This window comes from Stylophora pistillata, chromosome 3, assembly GCF_964205215.1.
Source record: "Stylophora pistillata chromosome 3, jaStyPist1.2, whole genome shotgun sequence".
Taxonomy (NCBI): Eukaryota; Metazoa; Cnidaria; class Anthozoa; order Scleractinia; family Pocilloporidae; genus Stylophora; species Stylophora pistillata.
This window is the reverse complement of record NC_142521.1, coordinates 46,773,465-46,787,405: the sequence shown is the minus strand read 5'-3', so window position 1 is coordinate 46,787,405 and position 13,941 is coordinate 46,773,465. Positions and strand designations below refer to the sequence as shown.

Sequence of the window (13,941 nt, the reverse complement as noted above, 5' to 3'; positions counted from 1 at the left end):
CGAACTAAGCACATGGAAAGAAACCGTTGTGTTTTGTTTTCAAGGAAGGTCCGCGTCTAGCGCTACGTTAAAGATGTAGCGCTTATAGATATTTACTACGTTTCCTAGGGACAATGTCCTCAGCTAAAGACGGTCAAATTCAAGTTACTTTCAAGGGAGTTTCCCTCGCTAATGAGGATTTTAATTTTGTACCACAACCTCCCTTTGTTGTAAATCCTCGCACGACTTTTTATCGCTTCTGGGAAGCCGGTAGCGCCATTTGCATTTTCTTGACTTGTCTATTAGTGCCTTTCCAGGCGAGCTTCGATGCTCGAGATGTGAGTCTTTGGGTTTTCGTTTACATCTTTGATGTGCTGTTTCTCGCCGATGTGTTGCTTACATTTCGGGTTGGGTACTACAACAAAGGAGCTCTTGTCACAGACAAATCATCGGTTACCCGACGCTATCTTCGTACAAAGTTTATACCTGACTTTCTAACTTTAATTCCCTTGGATCTGCTCGTGTTTGGAGTTCAGAAAGATCTTGGATGGTATCAGTTGCTGACTTTGCTGAGGCTCAACCGGATTTTAAGGGTTTACAGGCTGGTTTCATTTTTTGGTAGGTTATGTTAATTTCGTATTTTCCAAAATGACAATTAATGGACTAAAATTTCGAATCTGACTGGTCCACAAACGAATAATTTCTCTCAAACGCTCTGGTGGCTAAAATATATAACATAAACAGTGTTTTAATTTCAGTTGCGTTTATGAACTGTCGCACGTTTCCTAAATCTTTCAAAGTGCGATTTCGGACAAACCGATGTTGTTGAACACAACGACGAGTTACTCCGGGTTACTAATAGAGAAAAATTATTTAATGGATACCCATAGTGTAGGTGGTGAAAAAAAAAAAAGGTTTTTGTTTCTGTGGCGAATACGTATACACCCCTTCGAAGACTTCTGCAGCTGGTCTATAAAGACGTTAGCCTAGAGCCTCTTTACATACAAAATGCTAAGTTTATCTCAAAAGTTGTGCATAACTTTCGATGACGAGATCTCCTGCATCGTATCTATTTATTTGTCAGTTTCATTTTTCCTCTCATTTATATTACATTTTTAGGGGCAAGAGAAAATGAGTTGGGAACAAACACAACACTGATCCGGGCATTGAAATATGCTGCTATTGGTACGATTACGATCCACGCAATGTCCTGCGTGTGGTATTCATTGGCTTGCGCCAATGAGGGAGCAACGGCTGAGAATCAGATAAAAAATGTTACGCCATGTGACCCTGACAGCTGGGCAATAGCACTTAGCACAGGCAAGTCAACGATTGGTGTTTGTCGGCGATATCCTAAGCTAAAATATTTTTTGGATTTCTCCCTTAATATGGGTTAGCAACAGCTGTATGTAGACAAAGAGATCTTGAAAATAAATTTTTGAGGCACATAATAATAATAACAATGATAATAATTAAAAAAAGAAATCCTCCACTTTATTTAAAATCACCAAAAATATTTACAAAAGTTTGATAAAAGCCCTAACAATCGAAAAACACATTAAAATGTCCATCAGAAGCTAAGAAAAACACATCTCGTCGATGTTTACTTCTCGAGCTTTTCGAAAATAATAAAGATGATAATAATAATGATAATAAAAATGATGACAGTGACAATAGTGATAACAATGATAACAGTAATTTTAAGTCTCTTGACAAAGAAAATGGAAAGTCTTCAAAAGTTCAACGCAAAAGAATAAGAAGAATTTACTATAAAAATAGTAAAAATAATCTATAAATGATGAGTTTAATTTACTATAATAATAATAACAAATTTATGTAGGATAATCAATTCAGTTATAAAAACTGCTATCAACATGGGTCCTGCAAAAGTAGACACATCGTAATAAAAGAAAGATGGAGACAAAATAACGGTGAAACTGTCAGAAAGTGTCTTTTTATTAATGGCGCTACGATTATGATCCAGCAAAAAGGATGTCAAGCTACGAAAAGGTACCAAGCTTTCAATCATGTCTTCAAACTCCTTTAACCCAACAGACGCATTCACAGAGAGAATGTCAAGAAACAAAATTGTTGACAACCATGTAATCGATGAAATGCTGTTCGATATCTATTTCAGGAATTGAATCCGTTGACGTTAGGAAGAGATATGTCCTGTCTCTTTACTGGGCTACTGCAACTGCTACCTCTACAGGGTCAGTACAAGACATTAACAGGTTCCAAATATCTTAAGTTTTCAAGTCTCCTTCAGTAAATTTTTTTTTGGGAGTAAGGGGGAGAGGGAGACGGAGGGGGAGGGGGGTTAGACTTTGGTTGTACATGGCGTGACATCTCGAGTCCATTAACGCTAAATCAGTCTAAGCACCCAGAATCGCTTAGGTTTGCAACGTATTCTTTTGACTATATTCCTTTAAGGGTCCGAATTGCGCAGCAGCGAAAAAAGTTAAAGGTGTGTGGAAATATCGCCGCAAAATCCCTCAGAACGTTTTGAAAACTAAACTGTTTGTATGTTAAAATATCAAAGCAGTAACCAAAGGGCTCAGCGTTGCTTCAAAAGAATAGTTTTGCCAAGAATTCCCATAAAAGGATATTACTTTTAACTCAGAGACGTTTTTAGGCACTTTCATGTTTTCAAATTTTTCCGGTTCGTTTCGATTTGAAGATCCCGAATCCCCCATTCTGAACCAAGATTTTGACGATCCTAACGGTTCCCCAGGACTTTCTCTAAGCTGAGATGTGCGGCAGGCGATTGAAATGATTCCGACTAAACTACGATTAAAAAAACAAATCATTGAATTAAACAATAAGAATTAATGTTGCCATTATAGTTCAACCTGGATTGTGGTAACGTGAGTTCTGAACTGTGTTCTTTTTTTCCTTGAACATATATGACGTTTTTCCATTTCAGTTACGGAGATCTGCACGCCGAAACCATAGGCGAGAAATGGTTTTCCATAATCGCTATGCTTACTGGAATTGGATTATTCTTTGGGCTTATTTTAGGTGGAATGGCTTCCATGTTAACCAACCTGGATTCACGGCGAATGAGATATACACATCACTTCGATGTCATCAAAGATCATTTGGTACGCTACATCCTCCCTTGAGACAGATTTACCCCACAGATTTACCCCACACTATCAAGATACATAGAGCGCAATTTTAGCTATTCTATCCGGTTTATATAATAATTCATTTATCTGCGGCATTTACACAGCCCGGCCCACCTCAGCTTTAAAGCTGGTTTAAATGAGGGCCTGTAATAACAATAACAAGGCCAGACCACAACACCGAGAGCTACGTTCCCTTCTCTTTGCGAGAAGTGCGTGGGTTATTTAACGCCCCCTGCTAACCAGTGAGGAGAGAAGATGGAAGAGACGGTGATTAGCGCTTAGTGCACTAAGAAATTCAACTTATAATACAAGTAAATAACCTTTTGTGTTGCTGTTCCGTTTTGGCGCCAAAATGCAGTCGCAAAGAATCTGGGGACGCATTAGCTTTTTTTATGTTTAAATAGACGCAACGAATTTAAATGCTTGTCTAACAATCAACCGAACACATCCGCTAAAAGAACATGTAAAGAGCCGTGTAAAGATGTATGGATTACCCAACAGAATAGTAACATTTCGCTGCGAATACTTCAGCCCTTCGAATGTAATTTCATATTTGAAACGCAATTCATTTATTTGCTTTGCAGTTTGACTGTTGCCGATGTTACCGTTGGCAACCAGTGCAGAAATAAAACGGTTGTCTGTGCATCTGTAACCTTCGAATTCAAGTAACGCTTCGCTACGTAAGCGTGAATCAGACGGGGCTTACGGTTTATCGTCCTTATCCGAGAAAACTAGATTGTCTAGCCATTTGCGGAAGTCATAGCAAAGGCAGAACATTCTTCTTGAGGCTTTGCCAATAAAAAACAAATAAAAGATAGAAGATTCGACGCTGAGATGCAAGTAGACGTTATAAACAGGTGATCATTGCAAACGCATAACGTATTTATCTGTCTGTATTTTTTTTTCAGTTGGACATGAAGATCTCGGCTGACATAAGGTCTAGAGTTCTGGCTTATTACGAGTATCTGGTAAATTGACTTTTGTTTAGTGAAATGATTAATTAAGGCTGTTTCTGTCTTGATACAACAAGTTCAGTCAATCCTTATGAAATCGTATTTATTTCTGTAACTAATTTCAGTGGACTCACAATAGAGGCGAAAGAGGAGACGGAATGTTTAGTGACCTACCGCTGACCTTTCAAGCTGAATTGTCTCTTAGTATAAACAAAAAGGTTTTGGAGAAGGTAAGTCATAAATTTTAGATTCATCGAGTGCTTGAATTAGAAAATAATTGTTTTCTTTACAATATTCCATAAAATTTTGCACTTGAAATAAAATCTATGGTTCTCTTTTTGCATTGCAGGCTCCACTGTTTAGAGGTCTCAACCCTGGATTTCGTCGCATGCTCTCTCTTGTGATACGGCCAGTGTTTTACATGCCAAACCAAATCATAGCCAACAAAGGAGATATTGGACATCACATGTTTTACATACACCGAGGCCGGGCAGAAGTATGCTCATTTAATTAAAAATATCGTCAAAAACTTACTTAAGTTATATCAGCAATTCTCCGTAGCTATAAATGATTTATAATAATTAAAATCATGCGGCAAAACAATATTTCCTTCAAATTGTTCTCTAAAACTTTTCCTTTTTCCTCAAGGACAACTTTCTCGACATTAGAAGACAGTTTAGAGCCTAGCTATCCTACTATCATTTTTAACTAGATCGTATTACTCCATGTCTTCGATTATATTTCAGATTTCAAAAAACTGAGAACGTTTCCTGCTGATTAATTATTCAACAAATGGTTTACATCATTAATGAGGGAGTCACTTGACAATCAAGCAATTGGATGGTTATCCCTTGTATGTTTTCTCTTCTAATTATAGATTCTGTGTGAAAACGGAAATGAAGTTTTGGTGACTCTTAAGGAAGGAAAACTTTTTGGCGAAGTACGTTTAGAGGCTTATTTTTTTTAATCAAGCTGCTCCGGCCACTGGATATTGATTAAGTTCTTGTTTGTTTATAATGACAACGACTTAAGTGTATGTTTGATTATCTTGTTTTATTTTTGGGTTTTGGTTGTTGTTTTTTTGTTTTGTTTCATTTTGTTTTGTTTATGTTTGTATATGTTTGCGTTTGCTTTACCTATTGGGAAAACATCCTCTCCTTTCTTTTTTTGACTCTATATACTTTCAATTGTCTTTTTTACTCCTGATTTGGAGCAGCGTCTAAACGTCGTTATAACATTTACGTTGACTCATGTTTCTTCCTACAGGTGAGTATGGTGTACAATCTCCCAAGATCTGCCTCAGTTCGCGCCGCTACGCCCTGTATAGTTTTCCTCCTTGACAGAGTTGATCTTAACAGAGTGCTTAGACATTACCCCACCGGTACGTTTTTGCCAAAACCCATCCTAAAACTTTCTGTGGTTGAATTCACTTGATCTCATATTTGTGAAGTTACTAAACGTCACGTTTGTGCCAGAGGCGTAACAGAGTAGTGCTTCACTTACATTTGAAATATGGGGTTCTATTGCTCTGACCAAGACAGAAAACTGTTTTTTGAGTAGGTCACTAAACTCTCACTGCGCCTCTTCCCAGTTTGAAACATACAATGAAACTATAGTGGATTGTCAAGAAAGCCTTGCAAATTCTATCGATCAGAAAATGTGGTGATGAACAAGCATCCATAGTTTCTGGTCACGTAGTTCTTAGTCGCTTTGATACTGTTCACCTTATGAAACTCTTCCCTTCTCGGCTCTTAAGGTAGACTTATATAATAAAGTTATTGCTCGATCTGATTGAGACGAAGGGTTTGATAAAGCGGCTAGCTAATCCTTCAAGTTCTGCAGGGGTTGTGAGGGAGGGGGAAGGGACGGATGGGGGTTGGCCTGTGTTGGGCTAGGATCCAAGGAGATTACGAAGTAACGATTACCCTATTCACCTCGTGTCCCAGCTCAAATTTTATGAAATATTCTGCGGTGGTACGAGTCACTCTATATACGTGGGGTTTTCATCACTAATCTTGGTTTTATTCTTTTAGTGGCGGAACAGCTGTATATAGCCCTCGAACATAGATGTGATCTGAAAAATATTGGATCGTTAGTCACGGAAGCCGGAAGCAAAAAAGAAGATTTTTTGGAAATGGAAAATGAAAAAGCTAAAGCATGGCTACGACAAAGTGTGGTGAGTACGTTCGGCAAGAGTAGGAGATGTATCCACACACTTGTCTGCCACCAATTACATAATTGTATCTACTTACAAAGCGTCACACAAAAGGAAAAGACGTAGAGTAACACCAGAGGACTTGGGTGGATTTTCGTAGCTTTGCAGGTCTCAGGATGATATTGAAAAAATTAAAACCTTGTTCAAGCATTACACGAGATGTATGAGTTATCATCATGCCCTTAAATAACAAAAAACACCAAAAAAGTCCAAAAATAAATTGAAAAGTGGATAACCTGTGAAAGAAGGGTTTTACAAGGGGTTTAGTTTCTCACTTTAGAGCAATTTTCCATTGAGTCTCGAGAATAATTCAGAATTGCCCTGGTTCTGCTGTACTTCGCTATGCAGTTGGTTCACAAAAACGCCAGCCAAAACTGATTTGAAACTTTTCTTGGTCACTCGATTTTCACGCGCTTGAAACAGTTTGTCTGTTTGATCTGAAGTTTTTATGAGCTGCTCGGGATGTTTCTTTTCCATTTGACTGGCTGTTGTGTTTGCTTTAGTGTAGACACTCGATCTCTCTAAACCTCTGTCGATTTCTCCCAATCATGAATGCATTCCATTTGATTCGCAGGGATTTCAAGAGGATACGTCGAACAAAGACAGGTACGATGCCAAATATTTGCAATAGATAGACCGTGAGCCATTTTAATGCTGCTTAGTGAAGGCTGGTTTTCACTGGCAACGGGGTAGTAAGAGTGCTTCCTACCTATTAAAGGCGAAAAATCGGATAGGTAAGCGAAGTCATAAGCTCCACGGAAACGGAGTTGGAATAATCAGAACGGCTTCATTTTCTCTTAAATTTTGCTTGTAACTCCGAAGCGTATGATTCATGCGTATGCAGATGCACAAGCGGAAGAACCAACGAATCACAATGCCAGTTCTCAGGCCCTTCAAGTAAAGTCATCTATAGGTTAACTGATTGACCACTCCCCATAGGGCTTTTTAGGGCCATTCTTACAACACTGTTTACCAGACTGCTTGTAGCAGTTTATAATGAATAAAGGCAAATCTAACAGATGCCTCCAGTAAACAGGCCAAACCGCATCACAGTAATCTCGTGAGTGGGTTCTTTAACGTCCCCTGCCTAACAAAATGAACTAATTAATAGATGCAGGAGACGGAACTTACGGTTTATTCGTCCTTATCCAAGAAGACTAGAATGTCTATCCATTTCTTGATGTTATAGAAAGGGAGCACATTCTCCTCAGTTATTTTAAGACCTAAAATGTTGGTCTAGCCGGGGCTATTAATTGAGCTAACGGAAGGCTGACGACTCCGACAATTTAACACCGACTCTATCGTAAGTGGAAATCAGCCTTACCGTAAAGGGTAGAGACAAGCTGGATCATAAGTTGCACTCTAGTCAAGGGTCTCATCTTTTACAACTTATCCCAGTTGCCTTTGCACGAAGTGAACAACAGTATTGTTCCCCCTCCCCCCCTTTCCTTACTGGATCACTGGATCGGATGTTGGTTATTCTCAGCATTTCGATTGGCTTCTTTGAAAGTTTTATTCGCCGCCGCATTCAATTAAATTCCGATATTGAGAAGAGGCACTTTTTGATTAAAATGTCGTGCCAAAGGAAAAGGAAGGGGGAAGGAGGGGGAGAAGAGGATCCTTAAATTTCTCTTCATGCTGAATTAGGCGGCCGACTTTGCTAATTTACTTAGTCTTAATTGACTTGAGTGTGATTTCCTTTACTCGGAGTAAAAATCAACTGCGTTAAAGTCCTCTGCTGATAACCAGTACTTGTGCTTTTAGCCTTTTAACGAGGTTTTCTCGCTACGTCATCATGCCCGATTCCTGGTTCGCGGTGATCTGGGAGCGAGTTCTTCTGTCTGTGCTCCTGTTCATCTGTTTCATGTACACCTTCGTTGCCTCGTTTTCAATCAGTTTGCACGCTCTTGGTTTCGGAGAAAGTGTAGGAAGTAAAGTGCTGATGGCTTTTACGTACCTACTGGACGCTGTTTTGGTAACTGATTTTATAATGAGATTCAACTTGGCGTCTGGGACCACAACAGGTAACTAGAGGGTCTTGAATAAAATTTTCTTCAGAAATCCCAGATTTCTTTCGACGTTCATTTGACTAAAAATTAATCTTAAGTCTAATTGGCAAACATGAAATCAAAACTGGGGTCGTAAAATTAGTCTCTGCAACATGTTTCATTTCATCATGCAGCATGAAGCATTTTTTTTGCGACATATAATTTCAGCGAAATCGGTCATTGTAAAGATTTCTCCTACAAATCCCTGCTACTTGTACCCACTACATGAAATCGTCGCATGTTTCTGACTTTTAATAATGAGAGAAATTTATGCCAGGCAGGTTCTATGCACATATTCTTACATTTTTCTTCTATTGAAATAATACATGAAGAAAGGCTAGTAAATTACATTTCAAAAGTTTATTCCATATTAATATTTATAATCAGGACTAACTAACCAGCCTGAGAGAAGAAAATAACTTATAAAGTGCCTTTCTAAAAAGGAACTTTTCAAGTCTTTCTTTAATATTTTCAGAGTGGGTATAGATCAAACTGAACTCTTGAGTACATGCCAAAGTCTAAGGGTAGCAGTAGTAAATGATTTGAACTCATTTGAATAAGCTTTTAATTCTTTTTATGATTAGAAATTAAGGATATTCGAAAGTGTTACAGAAAGAGTCTGTTGTTTTGGATCGATTTACTCGCTATCCTTCCTATTGAGATCATGGCCCTTCTACAAGAACGTCATCACGAGAAATGGCATCTCTTGGCAATCCTGCGCCTAAATCGGCTCATTAAAGCTGTTAGGGTAAGAGTAATGTATCACCTTAAAGAGAAATCTTATTCCTCATTAAATTCAAAATCATTTGAAAATAGAATTTGCAGAATTCTGAAACATTTCAAAACATTGCTATCTGGCATGTGTTGCTTAACAGCGAAGTACGTGTAATCAGCTTCGGAAATCTTTTTCATTCGGAAACAACTTCTTCAAACAAACCAATGGTGTAGCCATGGGCACCAAAATGGGACCTAGCTATGCCAATCTTTTTGTAGGTTTTGTCGCACATCAATTTTTCAGCCAATACAACGGGTCCAAACCTGAACTCTACCGTCGCTACATCGACGACTGTATCGGCGCTACCTCCTCTACCAGAGAGGAGCTCACTCAATTCATAACCGCAGTCAATTCTTTTCACCCGGCTCTGAAATATACCTGGGAAATTTCTGACAATTCTTTATCCTTTTTAGACATCAAAGTTTCAATTGAAGGTAACGGTTTATGCACTAGTGTGTATTACAAACCTACAGACTCGCATAATTACTTGTTATATTCGTCTTCGCATCCATCTCACGCTAAGAATTGTCTTCCTTTTTCTCAGTTTCTAAGACCTCGTCGTTTATGTAGTGATGACTCTGATTTCCACCACAAATCAGAGTCAAAGTGCCAGTTTTTCGATAAACGTGGTTACCCTGTTTTTGTCGTTCAAGCGGGTTACTACCGCGCCCAACTTATTGATCGACATTCAGCACTACAAACGTCGCATAAGGAAGATTCCGACCGCATTCCATTCACTCTCACGTTTCACCCTCACAACCACTCAGTTAAATCCATCATTCTTAAAAACTTTAAATTACTTCAAAACGATCCAGAGACAAGCACTATCTTTTCGCAGCCTCCGCTCATTTCATTCAAACGCGACAAAAACATAGGCAAATTTTTGTTTGGTTCGTCTCTCCTCTTCTTTATAAATTCTTCACTTAGTTAAACCTGAAAAAAAGATTTTGAAGCGGGAAGACATGAATTTATGATTCTTACTTTGTTTTTGTTTTGTGTTTTTTAGATTCCGCGTTTCTTTAGCACCTTGGAGAATAATCTCAATTACAACATTGGTAAAGTGCGAGCTGTGAAGTTCACAATCTATATCATTTTGATCACTCACATCAGTGCCTGTGTCTGGTTCCTTGGCTCCTGCTTTGGAGAAACGTACGTAACATTTCTATCTATGTATCTATGTATCTATGTATCTATGTATCTATGTATCTATGTATCTATGTATCTATCTATCTATGTATCTATCTATCTATGTATCTATCTATCTATGTATCTATCTATCTATCTATCTATGTATCTATCTATCTATGTATCTATCTATCTATCTATCTATCTATGTATCTATCTATCTATGTATGTATGTATCTATCTATCTATCGAATAAATGTTTGAAAAGAAAATTTGCCCTGAGCGGGATTTGAACCCACGTCCCCCTGTTACTAGTCAGGTGTGATGACCACTACACTATCAGGACAACCATGCTGGCAACACGACAATCAAAGATGTGATTTACGTGATCGGAGACGTGGTCTCCCGGGAAATTTAACTTTTCCCTCGTATACAGAATATATATATATATATATATATATATATATATATATATATATATATATAATGTGTGGTAGGCAGAAAAAAAAAATACATATACATCCCTACAGGCCTGTTTCGTGGTTGCCCACTCATCGGGGGATTTTAATGGCAGAATAATGCAATACCATCGCTTGTATACTATACTAATTGCTAATTAACATGGTTTATGCAGTGTGAAAAGTGTCAAGTGAGCTGTTGCGTACGAGGGCTTCGTTTCTGTGTCGGCAGGAAGAGACGAGTTCGTTACGCTTGTTGAGTGTTGAGAGGTCTGGGTGGCAGATGATTAGGAATGGCAGATGATCAGGAACAATTTGTCATATACCAAGCTACTATTACGCGTAAAGACAACAGCACGACAGACACATACATCGGGCCCACTGCAAAACGACTTTAAGTCGCGCTACAATAGCCACACCTCATCATTCCCACACGCAAAACACCACAACTCCACCGAACTCAGCAAACACATCTGGACACTTAAAGACAACAACATCCATTATTCCATCACCTGACGCATCCTATCTTCCCACCTGCCCTACAACAGCTCAAGCAAACGATGCAACCTATGCCTTAGAGAGAAATTCCTGATCATCTGCCACCCACACCTCTCAACACTCAACGAGCGTAACGAACTCGTATCTTCCTGCCGACACAGAAACAAAGCCCTCGTACGCAACAGTTACCCAGTCACCTTGAAAAGTTAATTTCCCGGGAGACCACGTCTCCGATCACGTAAATCACATCTTTGATTGCCGTGTTGCCAGCATGGTATATACATATACATATATATATATATATATATATATATATAGAGAGAGAGAGAGAGAGAGTTTATATATACCAAGTTTATGTATACACCAAGTTTTTATGTATCAAGTTTATATATACACCAAAGTTATATTTAACAATTATTCCACGAGCGCGCGTTGGTTATGAGATGATATATAGCCAATGGGTTGGCTATATATTATCTCATATCCAACAAGCGCGAGTGGAATAATTATTTTATTAAAAACGTTAAATTAAATTATAAAATTTTATTAAATTTTCTGAAATTTTTAGCTCCCTCTTAATTTTAAGCTGACACGTACGCTTGCCATATTTGTAGATTATTGTATATTGGCTGATATGCCATAATGGCTAAGCAATAAAAAGTCTTTGAAATATGGTCAGCACGTGTCAACTTAAAATTGAAAGGGAGCTAAAAATTTAATGAAATTTAATAATTTGATTTAAGGTTTTTAATAAAACAATTATTCCACTCGCGCTTGTTGGATATGAGATGATTATAGCCAACTCGGCGCTACGCGCCTCGTTGGCTATCTATCATCTCATATCCAACGCGCGCTCGTGGAATAATTGTTAAATATATATATATATATATATATATATATATATATATATATATATTTAGATCTGCAGTTAGATAGCTCTCGCTTGGCTTTGCCTTTTGGCTACCTTGCGATTGAGCACTCTACACTGGGGTTGCCATGCACTTAGCCTTCGGGCGAAGCTCATCACCTTAGTTGTGATTTGAGCACTCTCGCGTGGCAACATGCCTGCACTTGGTCCCACAAGTGTAGCGCCCAGGCAATGGTTTATTCCAGAGCTTGGCCCAGTGTCTGCACTGCACTGATGAGACCCACATAGGTCGAAACAGTGTGCACTGTCTGCAGTTATATATATATATATATATATATATATAACTAGTCTCGATTTCTATGACGATATCCTTTCGTTATATTAGTTTGAAAGCGGTTGGAGACATGATTACGATTGTGAACCAGATCGATGGTTGATCGATCGATGCTCGCCGTTGTTTTCTGAGCCTGAAATTCTTATCGCTTGCTTCCAACCACCGTAGATGTACTGAAGGGAGCTGGGCCCAACACACAGGAAATACCCATACAATTGCCGGCCTTGATGACTACATCGCCAGTGTCTACTGGGCAGCGGCTACCATGTCGTCAACAGGTTACGGTGATATCCACGCCCACAACATGGAAAGCCAGCTGATTGCTACAACGGTCATGCTCACTGGGCTGTTGCTTTATGGATACTGCCTTAGTAGCATTGCTGCTACTCTTGCTAATTCAGCGGCCCCAAAGTATGTTTCTCACTTTTACGCATAAAAACTCTTTAATATCGTAGCTGACTGTCAGGTGATATAGTATGGTATAAATCATAACTTTTTGATTTTTGAAATTAAAAAAGAAAAGAGAATACCCACTGTACAAGGTCCATCACCTAAAATGTCTCATTAATTCCTCGGATGGACAAATATTAGAGTACAGAAGTGAAATTCTTACCAGCTGAAAGGTAAATTACGCCCTGAGGCATCCAAATACAGAAACATTTAAATCAAGACGATTGAGCTGGTAGCCACATGTGGAATAAAACCCAGACATGGTGTTTGGAGACTTAGCGCTTCTACCAATGCGCCATACGAGGCTTTGCTTGCCATCGGCCTTTACTGTATGACAATTAGGGGTTATCAGTGAATAAAAGGGATCATGGCGTTGTGACTCGAAAATAGGATGGACATTACACTAAAATATGTCAAAAGCGAAATATTTCCTTAGGGTGGAATTCTTTGCACGCATGAGAGCCGTGCAAGAATTTATGGCAGAGCAAAATCTTAGCCGGACACTCATGGAGAGAACCGAAACTTATCTGGCGATGCTGTGGAGAGTACACAGGTAATATAGATGTGTTAGCATTCAGGCATACATTCAAAGGGAACTATTGAAATGGTTCAGTGACAAAGCAACGAGATGCAAAGATGTTAATTAGTGTAAAGGGCTCAGCTTTCTAAGATAAATCGAGCAGTTCTTCTTTTCGCTTTCTTTAGCCGCCATCATAAATGCCTCCCTCTCTTGCAGATAATTTTAACTCACCCATATCGAGTTTCGAAACATCTTTGCTCTGTGTTGTTTTTTCCTCGAAGAATATTTTATTTCATTACCCTGGCTTTACATTATTTGGGCCCTCAAAAGCAACTTCGCATGTTGCCTAGCTATTGCATCCTTATTTTATCACCAGATATCTGCCTGTGAGAACTCAGAAACGGGTTACTACATATGATACAATAAATGAAACTGGGGTTTTTTTTCCAAGGGGCGAGGCAACTCCTGGAGGAAAGCGCTTAATTGAAGATATGCCTTTGTCTCTCCAAATGGACGTTACTTATGAAGAAGCGAAGGACTATTTGGAAAAGGTATTTTCTTTTTCTATTTTTCATTTACGTAGTTAT

General features: G+C 38.7%; 2 protein-coding genes across 2 annotated transcripts in view; both read left to right on the top strand.

Annotated features, from left to right (window-relative positions):
* On the top strand, positions 1 to 1,411 carry LOC148736463 (uncharacterized). Its single transcript, XM_088751879.1, has 2 exons — positions 1 to 597; positions 1,099 to 1,411. The coding sequence occupies exons 1-2, from the start codon at positions 114 to 116 to the stop codon at positions 1,374 to 1,376; spliced, it is 762 nt and encodes a 253-aa protein (XP_088608005.1). The 5' UTR covers positions 1 to 113; the 3' UTR covers positions 1,377 to 1,411.
* A 708-nt stretch (positions 1,412 to 2,119) lies between these two features.
* The window catches only part of LOC111323714 (uncharacterized), a 31,378-nt gene continuing 19,556 nt past the window's right edge, over positions 2,120 to 13,941 (top strand). The window contains exons 1-15 of the mRNA XM_088751877.1: positions 2,120 to 2,192; positions 2,906 to 3,083; positions 4,019 to 4,078; positions 4,189 to 4,293; positions 4,413 to 4,559; positions 4,941 to 5,003; positions 5,330 to 5,444; positions 6,097 to 6,239; positions 6,853 to 6,884; positions 8,043 to 8,302; positions 8,911 to 9,074; positions 10,108 to 10,250; positions 12,553 to 12,795; positions 13,271 to 13,387; positions 13,806 to 13,905. Of these exons, the coding sequence (XP_088608003.1) occupies positions 2,961 to 3,083; positions 4,019 to 4,078; positions 4,189 to 4,293; positions 4,413 to 4,559; positions 4,941 to 5,003; positions 5,330 to 5,444; positions 6,097 to 6,239; positions 6,853 to 6,884; positions 8,043 to 8,302; positions 8,911 to 9,074; positions 10,108 to 10,250; positions 12,553 to 12,795; positions 13,271 to 13,387; positions 13,806 to 13,905 (1,815 nt within the window). The 5' untranslated portion in view covers positions 2,120 to 2,192; positions 2,906 to 2,960. The remainder of the gene's footprint in view (positions 2,193 to 2,905; positions 3,084 to 4,018; positions 4,079 to 4,188; positions 4,294 to 4,412; positions 4,560 to 4,940; positions 5,004 to 5,329; positions 5,445 to 6,096; positions 6,240 to 6,852; positions 6,885 to 8,042; positions 8,303 to 8,910; positions 9,075 to 10,107; positions 10,251 to 12,552; positions 12,796 to 13,270; positions 13,388 to 13,805; positions 13,906 to 13,941) is intronic.